Source organism: Molothrus aeneus, chromosome Z (assembly GCF_037042795.1).
Source record: "Molothrus aeneus isolate 106 chromosome Z, BPBGC_Maene_1.0, whole genome shotgun sequence".
Lineage (NCBI taxonomy): Eukaryota > Metazoa > Chordata > Aves > Passeriformes > Icteridae > Molothrus > Molothrus aeneus.
In genome coordinates, this window is record NC_089680.1 from 50,421,057 (window position 1) to 50,446,471 (window position 25,415).

General features: G+C 44.6%; 1 protein-coding gene across 1 annotated transcript in view; it reads right to left on the reverse strand.

The window, feature by feature from the left end:
* The window catches only part of PSD3 (pleckstrin and Sec7 domain containing 3), a 115,578-nt gene that overhangs the window by 51,858 nt on the left and 38,305 nt on the right, over positions 1–25,415 (reverse strand). The window contains exons 5-9 of the mRNA XM_066568969.1: positions 22,444–22,650; positions 22,258–22,338; positions 13,025–13,137; positions 10,201–10,259; positions 6,526–6,615 (exon numbers count right to left, since the gene is read on the reverse strand). Coding sequence (XP_066425066.1) covers positions 6,526–6,615; positions 10,201–10,259; positions 13,025–13,137; positions 22,258–22,338; positions 22,444–22,650 — 550 coding nt within the window. The remainder of the gene's footprint in view (positions 1–6,525; positions 6,616–10,200; positions 10,260–13,024; positions 13,138–22,257; positions 22,339–22,443; positions 22,651–25,415) is intronic.

Consider the following 25,415-nt stretch of genomic DNA (forward strand, 5'->3'; position numbering starts at 1 on the left):
AAAAGCATCAAAACCCTAAAATTCTGCATAGCTGTGACAGAAACCCACAGGAAAGTGACTGAAGAAGTGATGTAAAGTCTACAAACTATCTCAGATCAGCAGCAAACAACCTCTGCCTCTGTCCCTGCAGTGAGCATGCTTTGAGTCAAGACCACTGAAATAAACCCCTCAGCCTAGAGATCTGCATTAAAAAAAAAAAAAAAAAGGAAATACAATCCCAGGCTTCTCTATGACTCAAATAGCAAACACAACATCAACAAAAAGGAAAAGAGGAAAAGGAAGGGGAGGACAAGGAAGTCCAGGGGAGAGGAGTGGAAGAAGGAAGGAGGAAGGCAAAAGGATGGGGGCAAAAAAAAAGAGAGGGGGCACAATAGGGACAAGTGGGAGGAGAGACAGGGAGGAAGGAAATTGAGGCCACTCTAAGATCCACACAGGTTACAAGCTGGTGTCACCTGTGGCTGTAGGCATTGCACTGTGGAAGGGGGAAAAATAGGCATAGCCTTTGACATACCTTTTCTCCACAATTCCATTTACCTATGGAGTCATGTCCAGCTACCTTGCCCCAAAAGCAGATTAAATCCTTCCTACCTCTCTTGACACCTTCCAGAACCCATCTGTCAACAGGACAGAAAACTGGTGCCTTGGATTTAACCCATATTTGTACAAGGATCCTGTGAATACTTAATCATCCAAGAAAGCATGACTTTGGAAGGAAACTAAATATTCCATTTAACATCACAGGAAAGGAGAAAAAAAAATCTGAATTTAGGGAGCAGCCTAATACTCTTGTTTGAAAGAAAACAGTGTAACTGGGTCAGAGAGAGAATAGTCCAATGCTACTTGAAAAGTGTGATGACAAACAGAAGGAAGGAATACCAAAGATTTATACAGCAATAATTCTAAAGCTGGTGGAAGGAATGTTCTCTCTTCTTCTTCCTTTTTTTTTTTCAATATGGTATAAATTATATTTGTACTCTTCCTTCCCTTGAGATGCAGCACTGAACTTAAATTTCAAGCAGATCAGTGGGTGGAAGATCAAAGAATGTTTTTCAGAATTTGTTTTCTACCTACATGGAGGTGGGAGTAATAAGTCATAGGGACCAAAATGCATGTGTGACATTGTATTAGAGAATTCCCAGTCTGAAAAGAGCCCAGAATTCCTCTTTTAAAATGGTAGAATGCATCATTCCTGGAGACTACCAGTCTGTATCCTCCACACTCGACAGATGTCATTCATCCTTGGGACCTGCTACGCATTTCAGTTACAGTAGGAGACAAACTGATGGCCTTGGCTATCTAACAGGCTGGAGAAGTCAGACATCAAATAATTCCCTTGTCTGATCAACCTGGACAAGACACCACAGACAGCTTGCCTTCACAGATGAAAATTAACCTCCTAAATGTTCATTATCAGGCTGGTATTGAGCCACATAATTGCAGCCAGTAGCAATGGAAATTCTTAGCTGACTCTGCTTGGGTTTCACTCCTTGCTGACACAAAAGCCTGGTAGGCTACGTGAGATCTTTTGAATAACAACTGGAAAGTAAAGAGGTGAAAGGTTGAAGGAGCAAAAAATAATTCAGAGAAATGCAGACTGTCAAAGCAGAACAGGTCCATCCTGAAATCCAGTCTGCTTCCTAGTAAGATAAGCAATCCCTCATACCACCCCTAGACTATGCAGAGCAATCCTAATTCTTGGATCACCTTCAAAACATTTTATGGTTTAAGCCTTGTTTAAAGTTCTGCTTTCCCTGCTCAGAGACAGCTGGTATTAGGCTTTTAATATTATAAGGCTTTCTTCAACTCAATATCTGGGTTTGACTTGAGAAAAAATATATAGATTATACATTTTTCTTCTTATACGCACTGAGGTAAGCTCCTGAAATGCAAAAAGAAAATATATTTGCATTTCAACAGGGTAGGAACATGTCAGAAACCTCTGTAATTCAAGGGACACAAAGCAATACACACACCATCATAACCTGGTCCAATTTTCAGTTCTGCATAGGAATGCTTTAAATGGCTATTGCTCTTGAATAGGACAAATGACAACACCCAAAAAACTCTAAGTTGAAGGAAACAAAGGTTATCATGGCAGGAAGGTTCTCAGCAAGGATGGAGAAGAGTGAAGACAAGCCAGGTGTTCCCTACAGTCACCTACAGTTCCCTATGGATCTGTGGCTCCTCTGAGAGTGAAAGTATGATTTCACAAATAACTGTTTAAGACAAGGATTAGAAAATTAATCCTGCATTACCTGACTTTTATACTGCCGGATTAGACTCTGTTGTCTCCTAGCAGCTGAAAGGGGCCCTCTGTAACGGGATCTTCTATTTTATACAGATAAGAAATGGCCCAAAAATACTATTTCCATCAGAAGTATTTTGAAGAGAAAAAACTTTATTTTGGGGAAGAGACAAGGAGCTACATCTTGTTTCTTATTCCGTGAAGCAAAGGCATCTGGTCCTTATCTCTTTATCTCCTTATCTTCTAGTCTTATTCCATGAAGCAAAGGCATCTGGTCCTCTCCCTCCTCTGCCCACTGCTGCAGGGTTTTACAGCAGTCAATGTGGTCCTCCTGGGGCCATCCTGGATTGCTGTCACACGCTCTTATCTCCCCAACTTCACACTGCAACAATCAGGTTTCACTCGAAGGTGGGAATTTCTTGCCAAAAAGCCATGAAATGGATGAATAGCATAGAGACTTCTGATGAGAGCAATTAGGGGGGACACAGCAGTCCAATTAGTGTGAGTTCCTCTCCATAAAGGGGGACTGAGGCTGTGCAGGGAGATGTTAGCCACCTGATGTTCATTCCCTCTGCTAAATACCTGCAATTATTGGAATGGATGAAGTAAGATGCCATGAAGTAAGATGAATTTAATTCTCTTTGAATTGAGTATTTGCTTTGGAGGGCTTTCAAAGGGAATTAAAAAAAAAAGAGAGGAAGAGCGAGAGAAGGCAGAAAGACAGTGGCAAAAACACCCTGTAATTGAAGTGGAGGGAACTGACAGCAACATGAGATAAACCCTACTTTGCAGCTTCTATAGGAAATTGCATATCCCAGAAATTCTAATCAAGAATTCAGATCATTTAGGAAATTAAGGACGGGTTCTTCAGAAGAGTTCAGCACCAGCAACTCCAAGTTAATTTGGTCACTTCATTACAGTGCTTCTGCAGGAGATAAGGCCTACCCAAAAAACACCCTTTGAGAAAAAGCAGATTTTTTATGCAGGATTGGCATCTAATCTCCATCAGCAGTCCCTGAAAGGATGAGTCTAGCCGAGTGCATCCCAGGTCCTTCAGCACGATGGACGTTCCCAGATGGTATAACAGGTCAGAGAAGAGCTACCACCTCCTACCAAAAGATGCATAGCCAGGTACAACTTCCCCACTGCATGAGGCAGCACCACTAGGTGCTTGCAAGGGCAAGAGAGCAAAAGCATAAGAGAGTAAAAGGGGTAAGAGAGTGAAGTTCTCATTACAATACAATAAATCTTTTGTGTTGAATAGAATCACTACATTACCATACTGGGTTACATTTTAAACCTTAAAAACTACCCTTTAGACCCTTTCTGCCAAGCTAGTAGGGTCTGCTCTGACTTTTGGACTTGTCTGCAAGCAGAAGGTTTTGTTTCATCAAAAAGAGATTACCGTCAATTGGCCACACCATTGTTTTCCTGTTGTTCAGTAACTAAGGGATCTCAAAGCTTGCTTTCATTTCAATCTCATTAAAGTTTCTATATTCTCAAAATCTTTTGCCAAAGAATCATATTTATAAGGCTTTCCTGTTTCATCTTCCTCAACAAAAATGACAAGAGGAAAACATTGTGGCCAGCACCATACCAGCACTTTATTTGTGGGGACCACACTGCCCTTAGGAATTAAAGCAAGAATGTATGGCCAAAATTAGGCTCTTTCCAAACAAATCTCCTCTTCATTCCAGAAAATCTTGTGAAGCCCAGCTCTGAAGAAGGCTACGGTCACACAGTACAATTCCCTAGCATATAATTGTGAAGATGGTATCACTACAGAAGATAAAAGCTGGTGTGAGCATGCGAGAAAGAAACCACTCCTACATTGTAATCATGAGGTTCTTGCTCAGACAGCAAGACACAAGGTGAGCAAGATCACGTTAGCATTTCTCATTTCTACTTTCAAACCAGAGTGAAATAATCTGTTCTTAAAGCACAACTACTGACATACAGAGAATCAGGTCATGAAGGCCTTGTGGTTTGTACCAAAAGTGTTCTCATTACTGGAAAAAAACTGTAATAAAACATGGAGATAGCTCCCCCAGGGAGGTGAAAGAAAGGAGTAACTTGATCCAATGTCCCAAGTTTTCTGAGGCTGATCACATGAAAGTGTGTCCCTCCTCACACGTTGATGTCTGTCCCTTGTTGTGCTATTTTCCTATCCAGACGAAACATCCAGGGACACTCTCCAAAGAGTGAAGGGATTGACTGAAGGCAACATCTGACTGATGCCTGTCAACCAGCTGTCCTGGGTAGCACAAGCATTTGCATTTGCACCCCTGACTCTGAGAACTGGATCCACAATAAATGCTGCACAGAGCTTCACAAGCCCTGGATGAACAGCCTTCCTTCCCCTCCACTACTGCTCAGCTTTGCTCTGGGGCTCAGCAGAGTTGCAGAGCTTCATACAAGGGTGCAGCAGGGCCACAAGGAGAACATAGAGAGACTGCAGAGGCAGAAAAGCCTATTTGCTTCACTACAGGTCTGCATTAGTCACCAGTGGGTGCTCAGGACCTCACTCCCACAGGGACACACTGCCACCGTGTGGAAACCACTCTTCCTCTCCCAAGCAGCTGGGCAAGGATGCAGGGAGAAGGCTTGCAGCCTCACCCATGCTCAGTGGCTACACAGCTAATGCAGCAGCAAACCACATGCACTTTGGTGCTGTGCTGAAGAAGGGTGCTGTGAATTTAATTTATTGAGACTAATGCAAAAATCAATTTCTGCTAATTCTTTGTAATCGCACATTTAGTGGCAGCATGGCTGCTGTGAACATAGTAGTACAATTACTCATACTCACTCCACTCTCCTCCACTAATAAATTAAAAAACAAGGGTCAGTTTATCAAATCTTCAGACAAGCCAGATGAGAAAACAAAGCTGGGTGCCATCTCTGTCCCCAAGACATCAAGGCAGCACACAGAAAAGGGCAGAAAGCCTTAAAGCAACATGGGACAACAACACCAAACTTCTTCCATCTGTCTACATCCAAAAAATCCTGAGCCCTGGTATTTGCTTTGAGTGAAGAGTCAGACATCCTTAGCATTAGCAGGTGAGCACTAAACATGAAGGTACAGCCCCAGCTGCATAATTCTGTCAGGAGGAAAACAAACAGCAGGTGAGAACCATTGGAAGTCTCTTGTCAGTACACTCAGGTTATTTAAACACAATCTGGAGATCTATTTATTCAGTAAGGGCTGTAATTAGCCTGCAAATTAATCTCAACACATTCCTCTATGGCAAACGGAGAAACAAGATTCCTTTGGGGGAAAAAGTAATTTACTTGTGGCTGCTGACAGATATACAGATTCAAAAATTAAAGACATTAAATCTAAAATTTAATATTCCCCATTGCTTAGTAAGAACTGAAGCAGGAAGGTCCAACAAAAATCTCCCTGAAGAAGATTAAGAAAATGAAGAAATTACCAATACTAGAAGACAAACTCTGCTGCTTTCAACTATGCAGGTAAATCTGTATTTCACAACTATTCTGACACAAAACACACAAGAGATGGCAACTCATTTGGTTGGTTTCAATAGGCATTGGGTCAGCTCTCAGATGTGGGAGCCTCTTATTTTTATTTCCATTACAAAAAATAAATAAATTATGAACTCCAGTGTATGCACGCTTGTCTTCATTCAAACAAAGTGCTGTTTTGTGCTAGCAATCAGACAAAAAAGAAGAGAAACATTCTCATTATTACTGACAATAAAACAAGGTTTGTCCTGCTCAGCCTCTTCCCCCATTCTTCAGATTTAACTCCTAGCACAAACTTAATGAACAAAAGCTGAAGCAACACAGCCTGTGCCAGACAGCACATTATAATCTGAAATTACATCTCCAGCTCTAATGTGAATACCCCAAAGCACCTTTGATGAAAAAAAACACACGCCTTCCAGATTGTACACAGTGATCAGGCTTAGCCTTTAATGTATTCACATTCAGAGCCAACTGGTTGCTTCTGTCCACTGTAATCAGGAGACAGCACTCTGGGTTGGCATGACCACAGTTTACAAAGCACACAGCCCTGGGGCAAGACCTGCCGCAGCTCAGTTTCACCTCTGTACTGCTGAGAGTCGCCTTCACTATCAAGTGAACGCAAGAGGGAAAACAAAAGAATAAACATTTTATATATTATATATGTTCTGGAAGGAGTAATGTGCCCATCACTTGTCATGTTTGACAATTAAGATTCAGAAAATGCAAGATGGGTGTTTTGTTTTGAACCATCTTTCAATAGAAATGAAACCCACGTTCTGCAGTTAATTCCTTACCTTCAAGAGCCCTCTTGGGAAGTCTTTGCCATCGTTCATCCCCTGGAGGTTAGCAACGAACTCTTGGCAGGTCATCTTTTTCCCAATGTTCTGAAAGGAGTGTCAGAGAAACACAACATCATATTCCTGCTGCTTTCCATAATGACAGGAACAACCAACATCAAATTAAATGCATCTTCCTGCTTTCCTTTAAGCCCAAGCCAGACAGCACTAAGCACTATGAGCATTCATGAGATTACTCTTAGATGAGCGTCCTTGTATGCATATAGCTAGAAAAGGGAACCTTTTTGCACCCAAAGGCCCACATACACCCCAAAAAAACCCCAGCTTAATACTGGGGGTAATGAAGAGGACAAGGATGAAGTTCTTATGAAGTTCTTTCATATTTGCATGGTGCCTTATATCCCCATGTCTCCAGAAGCTCTACCAGTCTCTGATGGAAAAGCACTACTTAAATCTGCTGTGGGGCACCAGGAAACAGGTGACTGAGGCCCTTTCTAGATCCTTCCCTTACAATTTCAAATGTCCCCTTTCAGTGGCAACTGCTGTGAGTTGGAGTGTGATGCCCAGGCATGGCCACTACCTTTTCTGATTCACAGGCTGAAGCTGCTTTGTCATTTCCATAGGCTCGCTCTCTTTTCTCTCTTCCTGTCCAAGTCTCTGACTGAAAGTTGACCAAATAAGCCACAAACAGAAAGGAACAGTTTGGCTGTCCCTACATGTCTGTGTAGGAGCCAAACTACATACAGAAGTTGGAGGCTGCCCTAAACTTCTGTTGAATCCCTGCCTTCATCAGCCCTCAGAGAAAGTGTCTGTACTCAGTCCCCTAGTTGTTAGAAGGGCCCTGCTTAGTATGCAGGGAGCCTGGTGAGCAGGCAACAATTACAACACTGCATTGATGAAAAAGGACACCAAAGATATCTGAGGAAAGAAAAGCAGCCTGAGATGAGCTGTGAAACACGGTACAGACAGAGGGGAAAATAGGGCTCTGTGACAGGTATCTTTGAGGATAGCACCACTGTCAGTCAAAAGATGGAAGTGAAGACTTTTCCACTGTCAGGGCATGTTTTGTCTGTAGAAATACAGCAGATGAGTTCTGTGTGAACTCTGTCTTCGGCTAGGACCAGGAGCCCAAATTAACACAGGACCGGTGCCCTTAGTTGGTAATACAGGCCATTCAATGTTATGAATTACACGACAGCTTAAAGTGCATATCCTCTATTTCACTTCCATAATGTTTGATCAGGAAAAGCACCAAATCTTGGCCATCAGCCTCACCTTGCCAATAAGGAACATCCCATGGCCTGCAGCCAGCACAAACCTACAGAAAGAAGGCAAGCAGTAACCCTGGAACAATTCATGGCTTCCCACAAAAGGATGGCTCCTGAAAACAGAGATGGGCTGTAACCCTGGCTCTATGGTTACAAAGCTTATAGAACACAGCTTATAACTTCAGTCTTCAGGTGCAGGCTGGAGCTGGTCTACAAAATTTACAAATGCTTTCCTTTCTCCCTGCAACTTCAGTCTACTTCTATTTGTTTCCTCCAAGCAGCAGTTGGCAGCTTCCCCATGCTGACCAAAACCAACATTGCAGACAAATTGCTGCTTTGCTGCAGGGTCAAAGCTGACATCTTCATACAGTGCCACAGAGGTTCCAGAAGATGTTCCTGGTAGTCTAGAGATACCTCAAAACTTTCTAGCATCAATGTGGGTGATGACCTCTGTGCAGAGAAGCAAGCATGCATTTCCAAAACACATCAAGCAAAAATGTTTAGTTACAAATAGAAGTGTGGCAAGACAGGGAACATAAAGGGGATGAAGTAAGAGTTTGTCTACAAGAGTTAAAGGCAAGTGTGAACTGAAGACAGAGCAGCTGCATTACAGCCGTACAAGCAGTGGAGCTGATTGTGAAACAGAAATGTCTGTGCTTATGATCAGTATGTCAGTAACAAATAGAGCACAGTGTATAGACAAGCCCTGTGACTCATTTGCTCCAGCAGAATCCTGTTAAGGATGGGGCAAAGCATTATCTTTGTTAGGAAACAGGCAATTAGGCATATCTGCAAGGGCTGCATTCCAAATCAAAAACGCCAAACTTACCACCTATGTGGAAAAATGCAAAGCAGTAAGAGGAAGTCCAAAATTAGAGGAAATCAGAGGGGTTTGAGGGAACACGATGGTACACCCATGGACATAATACAAGTAGGAGTCTGGCAAATACTACAGCTGCATGTACATAACAACTCACTGTCAACTGCCAGTGGGATAAGTCTCCAAAGTTACACTGCAACAACCGGAGTCAGCAGCAGCAATGATGGGTCAGAGCTAGATTGTTTATTCCAGTACCTATTGAAGACAGTACGGCCCACTAAAGCATCGCAGGGAGCAATGGGAATTGCTGTCAGGCTAATGCATGACCATTATTTGGTCTCCCTCCCTGGACTGTGAGGCCAGGCAGTCTGTAAAGCAGGAGCCCCAGGCGGCTCACCACTCTGGGGAGTGGGATACCTGTGCAGAAGGACTCAGGTGTCCTCAAGAGAAGCCATGTGTGCTAAGAGACAAACTGCAGCACGTTCCTGTATGCCTCGCGTCCAGTCATTCAGTAGGGAAGGCTAAGCCATCAGAGAAAAAAATTCTTCACAACTCCCTACCCCCTCCTGCTTCCACAACCTGCAGACAAAGGGTTGGAGGTGGGTCTCAGAACTCCTTGTGAACACTCAAGTCTTGGTTTTACTACCTGCACCACCAAAGGGGCTAAGCAGCCCGTTGAGATAGAACCAGAATGCCTCCATGTCCTGCTGCCCAATCCAACACCCTTGATGTGTAAGACTTCCCAACAGACATCCTCCTGGCAGAGGCCTTGCAAGTGCAGTGGAGGGCCAGAGAGAAGCCCCAGAGCTACCTGGCTAAAGCCACTGCTTTTGTATACTATAATGCCATGCTCCCTGTGTTTTTACACAATCCATCCTAACTCCAGGGCAGAGGAAGCCTCCCATCAGCATGGGAATACCTTGCATAGCTGGTGTATTGCACCATGGGTGCTGAAATACCCATCCTAAGGCTGCTGGCACCCTGCAGCAGTGTGACTAAGAGAACTCAAACCAGAATACTATTTCACCCAGGCAGGCAATGGGGTGAGGTGTGCAGTACAGGAACACAGGGCTCCCACTCAGCATGCCCACATCCCCCCTCCATTCTCTTGGTTTGGAGTACACCCATCCTTTGTCTGTGCAAAACTCTGCTTCCACCAGATCTGCCCCCTGCAACTGAATGCCTCCAAGCATCATCATCCCTTTGTGACTTTCCCAAAAGGTCTTCACCTCCCATCTCTATTCTGCCTTCCCACATGTTTGTACATACTGCAAAGGGGAAGCCAATCCCAAGCACAGCTTCCTGGTCAGAGCCTGCAGCAGGAAGGATGGTAAGCACACCAGAAAGATGGCCCTAAGGTCAGGGAGTATGCTCAGACATTATCGCAAAGCCAGCTTACACATGACTGATCAAGGCATGCTGGAAAGGCCTGCCCAGGACAACAGCCTAGGAGTGCAGCCTTCTCACTGTTTGCCGTCTGCAGGGGCTTCAGAAGAAGGCCATAAGCACAGGGACTTCCACAAGACTACCTAGTCCCAGCATGGTGTGGATAGGAGCAGTCTACACAAAGCTATGCATACTCACATGGCCATGGAGGTCTGTGTTCAGCAGCATCATGGCACACGTGAGACAGTGAACTCCATCTGCAGAAAGAGAAATAACTAGAGTCACATGCAAAACCACATCTGGACGTTTAAGAATCTGAAACTGAGACTCATAGATTAACTGAGTCTGTTCCCTTCATAAGAATCTGTTTTATCAAGAAGTGCACATAATTAAATAAATGAACAATGAGGTCATCACACAGCTGGCAAACCAAAACAGTCTTTCTTTCATCTTTTAGTAACTCTCAAAACTGTCTTGCAGCACCCATGGATGAGGCAAGCAAGACAGGAAATCATGCTTATCACTCTTAGCTTGCTAATACCAATACTACAGTCTGAATCAATACCTCCTTCTTCATTCACTTCAGTGCAGAAAGGGAAAAGTAAAATATATTTTTTCTTGTGTAAGGAGTGGCTGCAGCAGGGTATCCTGTTTTTCTTCCCCTCTGGCTTAGTGCTCATTCAGAGCTCAATTAGACCTAATTTTGGAGAAGTACAGTCAGTTACTTGTACTGCCTTGGCTGCACGTTGGATAGAGAGCACTCCAGGGGCTTCTAAGCTGGTCCTGTGGCCAAGGCCCTCAGCAATAAGTCAGATTCACAGAACCACAGAATAGAGTTGGAGGACTGAGAGACTGAAGAAAATTATTACTGGCTCAAAATAACTGAAATGCGTGTGTAGGGGAAGCAGCTCTGCAGAAAATGGGATGGTGTACTGCTCCACACCCCACTCTCTGGAGCCTCTAGTTCAGAACTGCCACTAATCACTGGCACACTGAAAGTCATGCCCCACACTCTGCCCTGGAGCCCCAGTCAAGCCCTGGGGTGGTCGGATGACTGGAAGTATCCCCAGGGGTTGCTTGCCACAGGAAGCCAGAGCAGATCCCAGGACATGTGGTTGTGTCCCTATTGTCTTTGGATAGCTGAAACCACACTAGGATCCAGGCCAGTAGCTGTATCTTGTTTTTTGCTCTTTATGTTTGTATATTTTTCCTCTTCTCTACTCCTAATTTCCATTTTCTGACATATGGGTAATTAAGATTGGATGAGTAAAGTTTACTAAGTCAATGGTCTGTGAAATGCTTTATTTTGATTGAACGTTTGTTTTAAATTCCTGATTTTCTAAGGTTTGCTAGGAAAGTTTGGTTGTGAACATTCTGGGAACTTTTGCCAAGTTCTTCTTTGTGCCCAACTCAGGAAAAAGTAGTAGTACTTTAAACCCTTTTTGAATAACCTTCCCAAGCAAGTTTAGAAGGCACCCTACAAGGATCACGGAGTTCAACTCCTGGCTCTGCACAGGACATCCCTATGAATCACACCATGTGCTTGAGAGAATTGTCCAAACACTTCTTAAGCTTTGTCAGGCTGGTGCTGTGATCACTTCCCTGGAGAGCCCATTACAGCGCCCAACCACCCATTGGGAGAAGAACCTCTCTCTGATGTCCACCTAAACCTCTGCTGACACAACTTTTAAGGCTCTGCTCAGAGCCTCAGCTCCTAATTCCCTCAGCTCCTGTCACTGTCACCACAGAGAAGAGATCAGTGCCTGCCCCTCACCCTCCCCTCATGAGGGAGCTGCAGACTGCAATGAGGTCTCCCCTCAGTCTCCTCTTTTCCAGACTCTGCAAATTCTGTGATCTCACTGCTCCTCATTTGGCTTCCCCTCTAGACCTTTGTCCATCTTCATATCCTTTTTCAGAATACTCTCTGATAGGTTTGTATCTTTCTTACATTGTGGTGCCCAAACAGAGCATAGAACTAAGATTCTGGGTTAAGTGTGCAGAATTTAAATGCTTACTCGGGGTCCAAAGTCGCAATACTCCTCTTGCAGTCTTGACTAGAGTAAGGCAGCCACATCATCAGGCAAGTCATTGTTTCACTCTAGACATGACGCACTTGTTCTATCTGACTGCCTACAGTGTCTTGAAATAAGAAAGGCAATAGGCAGAGTACAGAGATAGCACAGGAGCAGATCCTGTCTTACTACCGACCTTCTCCCTCCCCTGCATGACAGCCAGTAAAGCTGAAGAGGTGCGAAGTGCCCAAACATTGTCTCACTGAAACAGGGGTAGGTCACAAAGCAAGGCGTAAGGAGGCGCAGCGGTACCTCCAACTGTAGCAGCTCTTTCTCACACTTTAAACTTAAAGTACAGTTAAACCGATGATTGCCTTCTTTTTCAACCTCCTCCTTCAGTGATCAGCATGTGCTGCAATCACAAGGCCACAAGCCTCTGCCAGCATGTCTGGCTGAACACAGCAGTTACGCCAACAGACAGTTTGTCCCCTTCTGCAATCCCAGTTTTCTCAGGTTTGATCTATGTGCTTGTTTGTTTCCATCATTTATTTCCAAACTGACTGAAAACATTGGCAAGGAGAAGCACTCTGACTGATGTTAGCTAGTCGAGATGAAACCATGCCAGGGTCTGGATACAGCACTCAAAATTCACCCCCACAACTGGCAAGAACTGGCATGTCTGATGCCAGTGCATGCAGATACAAGTGCTGAATGGAGCACGGAAAGTGAACAACCTCTCTTTCACGTGCCACAGGACCTATTCTTGTCCACATGAGTGTAGCTGGAGTACAAGCACCCACACACCAAAGCCAGCAAGACCAGAAACCACAAATGAGGACAAATCTGGAGGTGCCACAACTGAGGATTTATACTGAGGACCTATTTATATTGAATACCTTTCGTGCTGAGGGTTTCAGAGATAGTCTCTAAAGAGTGGCACAGTGACTACACAGCTTCATTTTCCAGGCAAACACCGTATGTGCGGAAAGACCTCAGTATCAGAAAGTTACCTTGAGAAGAAATGGCATTTGGGTTGCACTGGTAGTATCTGCTGGAGAAGTGGATTAAAACTCTCTCACGTTCCTGAGTTTCTCCAATAAGTGAAAAGGCTTTAAAGAAACTCCTAAAAGAGCAGTGGAAAAAAAAAGTGAAATTAAGGTAATAAATCTCTTTTTGCTTCACACAGTGCACAGAGCAAAGCACACATCACAGTAAGAAGTACATAAGCACACATTCAGTTCCAAGAAGCCTTTCTAGGAAATTGGGCTATCATTCTGCATGCAATTAACTCCAATATTTTAGTAAATGAAAGAAGATTTAAATTACCATCGGTCTCAGCCATTGAATATACAAAATAATAAGTAATTACACTATTTGAAATAGCTGTTCTTACTTCTAATTTTTTTTTCCTATGGGCAAGGAATTGGAACATGTATTCTTTATGCATGATAAGATATCCAGGATGTTCCCTATTCTCTTCTAATCGCCCCCATCCCTGCACCTTTTAACTTTACTTCATTAGTACTGCTTTCCAAATCAGAAAAGCTACTCCAGGTGGTGAAGTCAAGCAAGTGCACAGCACTCACAGCTAACACCGAATGTGTGGTCACTTATCAAAATGGCCAGGACCACAACAGATGGAGAGGAGTGTGACTACTTGGACCTGCAGAAAATATCTGAGCAAAAGGGCAGAAGACTTGCAACATCTTCCACTGAGCTTCAACAACAGGAGGAGTAACTTGGCCCTCCTGAGGTTCTTGCTCATGAGAGCCCAGGGTGCAGGGTTGGTGCACATCTGGGCACTCACTGGATATAGCCAGCAAGCCTGTGCAGAGAGGTGGGGAAGACACACATCTTTCACTTCTATTCTCCTACTTGACCGCACCTCCTCTTAACCACATTGCTTTCTTCCCACATAGAAAAATGTATCTCACAGCCAAAGATGACCTTCTACATTCATTTATCAGGATGCTTCTAGAAAATACTGAAAACACAAAACTTCTGTATCTGAAGTAAGAAGACATACAGAATGACGGTCTTACAGACAATTTTTAAACATCCCATTAGACGGAAACTAACACCAGATCTGAGAGGAATGGAATATATTGCTGGGACATTCACATTATCTAGTCTGGATGCACAAACTTAAATTTTTTTCTCTGTGATGTAAGGTCAGAGAAAAGCTGTACTTGCAACAATCTCACACCCACACAGAGTGTGATCTGCATGGTAATAACTTAATTTAACATGTAATGTATTGCAAATAATCCAGTTCACAAGTAGCTATAAGTGAATCTTGACAGGGTTTCTCTGTCCTTCCTACTTTGTCCTCCTGTCCTGGTTCTGGCCAGGACAGAGTTAATTTTTAATGTAAGGGCTGATGTTACTTCTGATCCTCTTGAAGGGACCTCCAGCTCATATTTACAAGAAGTGAGCAACATGTACTATTACTAGAACTACAGAGGCCCCAGCCAGGTAGAAGAAAGGGCCAATCAGATCTACTGGACCGTGTGGATCCAGTGCTGGGGCACATCAGACACCCAAGAGTGTAAGGCTTTAGCTCACACCAGCACATGATGTACTCGGATGCCACCAAGATACGCGGGGACAGAATCCATCTCTTTCTGGGGTGCCACGGGGATCCCAACAGCTGCCTGCACTGGAAGGTGGAGAGAGCATGACTGGAAATGAATGGCAAAACCACCCCACTGGGACTGGCCCAGCGGCCCTGCGCATCCTTAGCATAGGTTACCCCAAAAGACGGTATTCCAAGGACCCAAAAAGGCATTGTTGGGATTTATGGGGTAGCTGCTCTGGAGACAGAGGAAATGAGACAGCTGAATACCTTGCCTGGTCTCTCAGAGGACCTCTCTGTTTAGGGACTGCTGAGGGCTGAAGAACAACAGATACAATCACTACCACATGGCTACTGCACCGTGGACAAGACTGCACCATCTGGGACTCTGTGACCCCCATCCATGAGATGATCTGTGAACTGGAGAGCCAGCCAGGGAGTGGTCAGCAAGACTTGTTAACCCTTTAACAGTCCTATATGGTGAGTGTGTAAGGCCAGGGACCAATAGAGTATCATGGCCTGAATGAAGTCGCACTGCCATTGAGTGCCACTGTGCCCAACATGCTGGGACTTCAGTATGAGGTGGAGCCCAAAGCAGTGAGGTGGTGCCACCAACAACATTGCTATCATACTCTTTTCCACTCCTTTAGCAGCAGGGTGCAGGCCTCAGTTTTTTACCTGGAGGGGTGTGACATACACCTGGAACTGACTTCCCCAAGGGTGGAAACAGAACCCCATTATTTATCCTGGACTAATCCAGACTGCACTGGAAAAGGATGTGAGGAAAAAATATACTGACAGCAAAAAAAAATATACTGACAACAGCATCATGCAGGGCAACACAGCAAGAGTTTTTGATAAAGGGGTGAAGACAATCCAAATCCTCCTGAAGGCTGGTTTTGCCACATGGCGAAGTAAGATCAAGGGACCTGCCCAGAAAACTCTGTTTTTAGGAGTAAAATGGCAAGATGGAAGCCATCAGATTCCAATGGACATGGTCACTGGAACAGCAGCTATGTCCCCACAACCATCAAGAAGGAAACACAGGTTTCTGTGTTTCCTTTCAGGCACTGTGGGTTTTTGAAGGATGCGTATTTCAGATTACAGACAGATTTTAAAACCTCTCTGTCAAGTGATACCAAAGAAGAATGATTTCAAGCAAGGTCCTGAACAATAATAAGATTTTGAACAAATTAAACAGGAGATTGCTCATGCAGTAGCCAGTCAGGACACTACAAGATGTAAAAAATATGCTCCACAGTGCAGCTGGGAAGAATGGCCCTTCCGGGAATCACTGGCAAAAGGGTACATGTGGAGATTCAACAACGACCCCTGGTGTTCTGGAGTTACAACCCCACTGAAGCAGAGATGCTGGTGACTTATGAAGGGGTCGGAGCTGTCTCAGAAATGACTGGCACCAAAACACAGCCCCTCCTGGTGCCCCAGCTGCCAGAGCTGGGCTGGATATTCAAAGAGGAAGTCCCTGCAACACATCATGCCACTGTGGAGTAACTGGATTACTCTGACCACACAGCAAGCTTCAACAGGAAACTCCAATCACCCAGGGATCTTGGAAGTCATCACTAATTGGCCCGAAGCTGAAAATTTCAGACTATCATCATCATCATCATCAGAGAAGATGACACATGCTGTGGAGGCCCCACCATACAATCAGCTACCTACAAATGAAAAGGAATATGATCTCTTTATTGACAGTTCCTTTTGTATCACAGGGAGAAATCAAAAACAGAAAGCAGCCATAGACAGTCCTATATGATGAGTCACAGAAGCTACTGAAGCACAAGCTGGATCAAATCAGGTTGCAGAACTGAAAGCCATCCATTTGGCTTTAGGTATCACTGAATGAGAGAAATGGCCAGCAATCTACCTCTACACTGACTCGTGGATCGTGGCAAATGCTGTGTTGGAGTGACAGGACTGACAGAAAAAGGCCAATTGGCAGTGCAGAGGGAAACCCACCTGGGCTGATGAATCTTGGCAAGAAATCGCTGCCCTGGTAGAGAAGCTGGCTGTAGAAGAACATCATGAGATGCACATGTGCCCAAGAGTCCGTCTGCTGAAGAGCATCGCAATGATGGAGAGATGGATCAGGCCACCAAGATTAAAGCGGCTTGGGTTAATCTGCACTGGCAATGTAAGAGCCAATTATTTCTGGCTCAGTGGGCTCAAGTTGCCTCAGGTTATCAGAGAAGAGACACAACATCCATGCGGGCTTGTGACCAAGGGGCAGACTTGGCCACGGACCATGCCTCTCAGTTACCATAACTGTGAAACATGCGCTGTGATGGAGCAGGCCAGGAGGGTAAGGCCTCTCTGGTATAGTGGGTACAGATGGCTGAAACACAGATATGGGGCAGCCTGGCAAACTGGTTACATCACACTGCTGCAAACCCACCAAGGCAAGTGATACAAGTGCTTACAATGGTGGAAACAACCACTAGGTGTCTGGAAATGAACCCCGTGCCTCATACCAAGGCCCAAAAGACGATCCTGGGCCTTGAGATGCAACTTCTGCAGCAACATGGCACCCCAGAAAGAGCTGAGTTGGACTAATGGGACTCATTTCAAAAGGAGCCCAACGGACACAAGGGCCAGAGAGCACAAGATTGAGTGGGTATAACACATTGCCTATTATGCACCAGCCTCTGAGAAAATTGAACAGTACAATGGACTGTTAAAAATTACAGCAATGTTGAAAGCAATGGGTAGCACCTTCTAACATGGGGATCTGCATTTAGCAAAGGCCACCTTGTTAGTTAATACAAGAGGCTCTACCAATCAAGCTGGTCCTGCCCAATCAAAATTACTATGTACTGTAGCAGGGGATGAAGACGCTGTGGTATGAAGGAGAAATGTGTTAGGGAACATGGTCAGGATTGGTCCCACCCTTCTGCAAAGGCAAATCCATTCATGGGATTGGTTTTGCTCAAGGACCTGATGGCACTTGATGGGTAATGTAGAGGGACAGGGAAGCATGAGGTGTACCCCAAGAGGATTCAATTCTGGGGTGAGAACGGTCTGTAATGTTCAATTGTACAATACTGTTTGCTGAATGGCAATGCCACTGAATGCCGTAACTACTATGGAGAATGAATATGGGCTGTTTAGATATACCAGTCATGAGCTCCTGATGCAGACTGCAACCAGGTGAAAGCAAGCAGCCCTCCTGCCTTGGAAGACATCTAGAACAGACAGAACTCACAGTCATGGACTAAATGAACTCAAAAGACATCTTGAAAGGACAGCCACTGACTATGGAAATGATACTCACGCTTGCATTTATATACACACACACACACACACACACACACACACACCTATATGTAGCTGGGAAGTGTAGGACCTGGACATGATATAGATGGTATAGCATAAGGGATGGAAAACATACTGATTCTGGCCAGGACAGTTAATTTTTGCAGTAGCCAGAAGGAGCATGCCTAGGAGCCTGATGTTATTCTGTACAACCGCAGGTACAGGCTGTGGGGGAGAGGCATCCCTTCTGGTCAGGTAAGGGGTTGGAGCAGTCAGGGTATTGCTGATTTCCATATGGTGAGTGCAGGCATGTGAATCATTCAGCTCTCTTGTACACTCTGTTATTAATATTGTTGCTGTTACGCTTCATTTTCTTGTTTCATTTACTGTTTCCAGTAAATTGTTGTTATCTCAACCCTTGATCTTTGCCTTTTGTGCCTCCAGCTCTCCTCTCTATAGAGAGGAGGCGCCCCATAGAGAGGGGGAGGGGAGCAAGTGGTGCATGTTTTGGAGTGTTTCAGTGGGAACATTAAATTGGGGAATACTGTTCCTAAATTCATAACAGCTCCTAAGGCACATTTTGAGAAGTAGACGTCTTTCTGTCTCCTACCCCAGTCTGGGCTCTTTCCAGCAACACTCCCTGCCCATGCCAGGTACCACTGACCTACACCTTCTCCTCCTCTGCAGCACATTTACCCCCTTGGAAGCTAACTTGGAGAGGAAACTGATGAAAGAATATTGGTCAATAAACAAGACAGTTTCCTCACTCTCAGACCACAATGCAATACCAAGGGCCACAGGGATGAGTTTCTGCCCACCAGAGAACACAGAATACACTGAGCTGGAAGGCACCCAACAAGGATCATTAAGTCCAACTCCTGGCTCTGCACAGAACACCCTTAAGAATCATACCATGTGCTTCAGAGTGCTGTCCAACCACTTCCTGAACTCTGTCAGGCTTGGTGCTGTGACCACTTCCTTGGGGAGCCTGTTCCAGTGCCCAGTCACCTGCTGTGTGAAGAACTTCTCTCTAACGTCCAGCTTAAGCAGCCCCTGACACAACTTTAAGCCATTCCCTCATATCCTGTCACAGGTCACCACAGAGAAGAGATCAGTGCAAGCCCCACCTCTTCAACTTGTGAGAAAGTTGTAGACTGCAATAAGGTCTCCCTTCAGTCTCCTCCAGGCTGAACAAACCAAGGAACCTCAGCCACTTCTTTGGCTTTCCCTCCAGGCCCTTCACCATCTTTGTAGCCCTTTTCTGGATACCTTCTGGTAGCTTCGTATCTTTCCTATATTGAAGGGACCAGAACTGCCCCCAGCACTCGAGGTGAGGCTGCCTCAGTGCAGAACAGAGTGGGACAATCCCCTCTCTTGCCTGGCTGCTGATGCTGTGCCTGATGCACCCCAGGACAGAGCTGGCCCTCCTGGCTGCCAGGCACTGCTCACTCATATTCAACTTGCCCTCCATAAGGACTCCCTAGTCCTTTTCCACTGTGCTGCTCTCCAGCACCTCATTTCCCAGTCTATCCCAGGTGCAGAATCCAGCACTTGCCCTTGTTAAATTTCACACAGTTCGTAGTTCCCCAGACCTATTGTTCATCAAAGTCTCCCTGCAGGACCTCTCTTCCTCTGAGGAAGTCAATGTCTCCTCCCAGTTTAGTATCATCAATCTTACCTATTATATGTTCAAGTCCTGTGTCCAGGTCATTTATGAAGATGTTGAAGAGCACAGGGCCAAGGATGAAGCCCTGTGGAACCCCACTAGTGACAGGTCACACCAGTCTGATGTCACCCCATTCACTGCAGCCCTTTGTGCCTGACCCATGAGCCAGCTGCTCACCCATCACATGATATGTTTATCCAGCTGTGGGCTGGACATTTTCTCCAGAAGGGTCTGAGAGAGACAGTATCAAAAGCTTTACAGAAATCCAAAAAGATCACATCAACTGGCTTCCCTCAATCACCTAAGTGGGTCATCTTGTCTTAAAAGGAAATTTGGTTGGATAAGCAGGACTTTTTCCTCATGAAGTTGTGATGGTTGTGACCAATCACTGAATTGTCTTTCAAGGATTTTTCAATACCTCCTAGAATAATTTTCTGCATTATTTTACCAATACAATTGGTCCCTCAATACACTGAACTGAGACTGACAGGCCTATAGTTTCCAGGGTCAACCTTCTTGCCCTTTCTTGAAAGTTAGACAGTTTCCAGTCAACTGGGATCTCTTCAGATGCCCAAGACCATTCCAAAATCATTAAGAGAGACCTCACAATGACATCAACCAGTTCTTTAAGTATTTCTGGATAAATCCCATGTGGCCCCATAGACTCATGAGGATCCAGATGGAGCAACAGATCCCACACAAGTTCAGGATCAGGTGGGAGTTTATCATTCTCACAGCCATGGTCCCTCAATACACTGAGCGATTCTGCATTGCCTTTCTCTATTGACTCATTCTAAAAAAATCTTTTTGTTGTCCCACACAAGTACTGGCAATGTTCAACTCCAGCTGAACTTTGTCAGCTGGAATTTTCTCTCTACAGTGGTGAGCATCAAATTTGTATTCTTCCCACATCACCTGACCCTTCTCCCATTGGATGAACACCTTCATTTTTTTAGGTCCAGAAGATCCCTGGTCATTCAAGTTAGCCTTCTGCCTTGTCTGGATTTGCCTGCCCCTGTGCCCTTAGGAGGTGGTGACCAGTACTGATGGATCCCAGCATCTTCAGAAGCATTTTCCCATGGAACCTTACTAACTAGTTCCCTGAGAAGCCTTAAGGCTGCTCTCCCCATGTCCAGGGTTGGACTCCAGAATGCACACTGAGAGGAGCCAGAGCAGCACCACATTCCCTCCTGTCATCCTGCAGAGGCTGCAAGAGATGTACTCAGGAGGTGCATGGGCAGCACGAATCCAGGGAGTGGACAGTGAAGGAACAACCTTTCCCAGGTCTCAGACCTGTCACTGATGCTGCAAAATGCCCTCCCATAGCTGGGAGGTAGCACAGATCACAGCAGCTGTCCCCAAAATGCTCAATAAACCACAGCTTGTCAATGAGCCAACAACAAAGCACTGTTTCCTCTCACTCTGCCAAGCATGAGGTAGCATGCCTCAGTTTCCTCAGGCTTTGGAACAATTCTTTTTCCCCAGCTGCTGCGGCATGCATAGGGCATGTAGGTGGCAATTACTGTAGCTACTCTTGAAACCTCAACAACCCCTTGACTTGTTTAAGTCCTACATGAGCCTGGGCACATTTTAGAGAAAGTCCTAACTATTAATATTAACAGGAGATCTACAGGGAGCAGAGGCTTCCTAAATATGTGCCACAAAGCAATTATGTGTTGGATTTCACACTTTAAAAGAAGGGTATATTTAGCATCACGCTTCAGGGGTGCTGAAACCTGGAACAGAGCAACAGACCTCCCACTGCCCAGCAGCTCCCAACCCACACTGAGCGGGTGCTCCAGCTTGGCTCCACTCCCCCTGCCTCAGGACCAGGCGGTTCATGTTTGTGCAGACATGTTCCATTTCCACTGCCTTCAGCAGGCAGGACTTGGTGGGTGCCTTTGATCTGCTATGGTCTCATGGCATCAGATCCCCAGAAATGCATTTGCAAAGGGGCTAAGAAGTGTGTGCACATCTTCTAGATTTTCATTAGAAAAAAAATTCCCCCTGAAGTAACCTCAGTCAAATGAGTTAAACTCATTTAAATCCCCTTAAACACCAGAACACCAGCAACTGGTCTAACAGGCCACTGCTACATAAACTTGGTGGTTTGACTTCCGAAAAAAACCACTGAAAATAAAAATTGTTGAGGTCTGATTCGAGTGCAAAAAGCAAAGAAAATGGAAGGGCTGAGTCTTCAAATACCCATGCCAACAGTTACCAAACTCACTACAGCTTTTTCCACATAGAAGCTTTTGCTGTTCTGCACATTCCTGGATTCCTCAGGGAGACACAGAGAGGGGTGCTGCCAAACCACACCAAACCCTGGTCTTAGTGCACTGCAACAAAGCGGGGTAAGCTTCAAAAGGCATCAGCCAGAGAGTCTGTGCAGATCAGCTGCAAGCAACACTGTAATTCTTCACTAGCATCTGGCAGACTACAAGTCCCCTGTTTTGCCAGTGACTGGACACTTTTCTCCAGCATCTCAAGGACCATCCCTAGACAGGTCCACCCAAATATTTCCCCCTCTATGTGGCCACCACTCCAGTAGCGCTAGAGTAGGGTAGCACACAAAGCCAAACAGAAGAGGAAAGCTCTGCCCCCAAAATACATCACAGTCCTCTCTTCATCTTCTTACATACCAAAAGGACAACCATGCAAATCAGGACAACACTGCAAACAGCACTGTTACTAAAATAAGAATATGAAGTCCATAAATGGAACTGTACCTGAGTGAACAGTCCAGCGTCATGCCTGTGAAGTCAAAAAATTTAAGATATTCTTCAGCCACAAGCTTGCTGAATTCATTGCTAAAGAAAAGTGAAGAAAATATGTAAAGTTTATCATTCAAGAGTGAACCCCTCCAGAACCATCAATAAGAATGTGGCTAAGCATGTACTCATATCAGCACATACTTTTTACCCAAATGTTTTGCCACATCAGAGCGTTTGAATCTGTCCAGATGGTAGAGGCGCTTAGCCAGGCGCCTGGCTGCTTCCAAATTGCTGCGGCTGCCATTGCTGAGGTCGTGGACAAGGGCTCCAGTGGCATCTTTCTCCTGAAGTTCACTGCTCCCCATGGCTGCACTGGAGTCTAACACCACATTCTGTAGGTCAAGATTGCTGTGAGATTAAAAGAATATGGAAAGAAGAAAAATAAGATAACATTAGAGTTTATTTTTAGAACAGCGGGCAATTAATTGCACAGAGGGAAGATGACACAATGTAACAAAATCCCCTTAATTGAAGAAGCAGTGTCGAACAGGGACATTTACTGAGCAGTCAGCAAAAGTTAAGGGCTTTTAACAAACAGCCAAATAGTCCAAACAATATGGACTTTCCTTCTGACTGTGCTAAGTATCCTCAACTTGGGCTCACTTCAGAGAGAGCTCTATGCTATTATCAGCCTACAACTGCAACTGCACCAATGCTTCTTGCATTAGTATTTTTTAACACAATTGCCTGCTTGGCTTGAAGAGGCCTCTTTAAAAGCAGAAAATTAACCATTTTCCAGGAGAAATGTAGTGATTAAGCTAGGATGATCAGTTACCCCAAGGTGAGTACTTGGAGTAAAGGAACAAGTCCCTTCCTCATTCTTCCCTAGTTGTCCTGGAAACAACGCAATTCCTTAAATCTAAAATAATATCACCAGAACTCTCAGTGGCTTCTGTGTCACCCATGAGCAGTGGACATCCCATGGGAAGGCACTGCTAGAAAAAGCAGGACTCAGAGCAAGGAAACCAGTTTGGATTATGAGAGACACAAACCACCCATGCCAGCCTGGTGAACTCCTTGCTTCTCTCCTGCTCCCTCATGGCAGCAACTATTTCCCTCACCAGCTGCTCAAAGTCAAAATGTTCAGCATGGCAATCCCAGGGCACTTCAGATAAATCATGCACTTACAGATTCCTCCCACCTCTAGTACAATAGGAGAGCTCTGGCTGAGCTGTGTGCCTGCTTTGCTTCTCCCATGAAAGAGGCAAGAGCCCGCCACATCAAAAAGCACACCCCCACATACACACCCCTGCACAAAGGCAGACTTTGAACTTCAGAAGAGCTTTTCACTGATACTGGTATGAAAATTTTTGCAAAATCTCAGCTCTGTGTATGTGTGTGCACATTTGACAGCATTTCTATTTTTATTTCTACATTTTTATACTATATAGAAATTCTTTTTACTAAAATGCCATTTACACAGAGATAATGAATGATCAGCAAGGGTCATGCACAGGACAGATATAACTGGAATGAGTTAAAGATGACTTTGTACACACAGCACTTTAAACAACATACCACAGCTTCACATACCACAGTAATTTTCAGACTTGACAAGCCATGGTTAAAACAACTAATCTCTGTGTTCCTGTAACAATTGTCTAGCCATTTAGTCAAATGTCTGCTAGCCACTCATTAACTCCTCAAAGATGAGACTTCATAAAAGGTGAGTTTAAAAGAAAAAAAAATAGGTATTCTGCATGCCACAAATCATCACCTACTTCCTTATCTCACTTCTCACGCATGGTTTAAGAGAAGGACATGTACAGAACGGAGATTTGCCCATTTTACCTCCGTTTCCATCCTTTCAGTACTTCTACAACATCAGAAATATCACACATTCACCCTGTGGGTACAAATTCTTTATCAAGTATCTGGGGAAAACAGAAACCTAACCAGTTCCTGCAAGAACTGGGGATTTGCAATTATTTTAGTGTAAATAAAATGGTGCTATAAGGGAGTCAGTCTCAACGCTTAGTAGGAAATAAATACTGTAAATACAATTCCAACAACACTGGCCATCAGTTATCCTAGGAAGGAAAAAAAGCACCTCCTGACATCATTGTTGTGGAAAATGCCTCCTTGGCCCTATCGAAAGCCACTAGCAAATGTCTGAAATTCTCTGAATTTGGCCTATACCAAACTTGTGAACAAAGCAAATGACAGAGTATCCTGATACAAGCCCAGAGCAACACTTTGTCCATTCAAATCAGGGATGACTCATTCCAACCTCCCATCTCTAACAACTGACAACAGCAAGGCATACACAGGTGAGGTAACAAATCTGCAGTCTTTAATGTAAAAATGCTGCTTCAAAAGCCATGCCAATTCACAGAGCCTCACCTCACTATGTATCACAGTCCTCTTTCACCACTGCTCTTTATTAAAGGTAGTATTTATAGCACTGAAAGATGGCCAAAGCTGACAAGAAACATCTGTACCCTGCTAGCAACTAGTGCCCTACGAGATTCAACATTACCACAAACCACCAAAAGTTTAGAAAGAAAGGAAGTGCCAGCATCTGCCACTTAGTGAAATTAACAGTACAGCAGCTCCCAGCTTCTGCTTTGCCTCTAGGAACCATGCCTGGGATGTGAAGGAGGAACACCCAACAAGAGGGAGGGTGTGCTCTTTCCCCTGTTTGCCAAAACTAGTCAACAGGGCTGCATAAGAAAAACTATCTTCCAACTTCTCCATTCTAAAGCTCCACACTGACTGAGAGTGCCCATACGTGCATTGAAGAATAAGGGATACTTCCTTCTGCAATTCCAGTAGTTAATGCTGACAGTTGATTAAATTAGTACAAAGAGGGGCTAAGTAAGTACTTTTTGTACCTAGTGCAAGAAGTAAGTACTAAGCTGAGTACTTTTTGTACTCACAAAGTACAAGTACAAAAAGGCTGTCAAATACAGGTTGTCTGTAACATAAGTCTTTTGTTCAGGGGAAATGACAGATTCTTAGCAGTAAAGTGAGACTTCAGTTCTCAAGTGGCTTTAGGTAGGTAGTTTCAAGACTCAGTACTCATGTCACTGAGGACTTAGGAAATGCGGATGACCTGTTCATGACTACAGTGCAAGCTGCTTCCAGAGCAGGATATTTTAGCAGAGTACAAT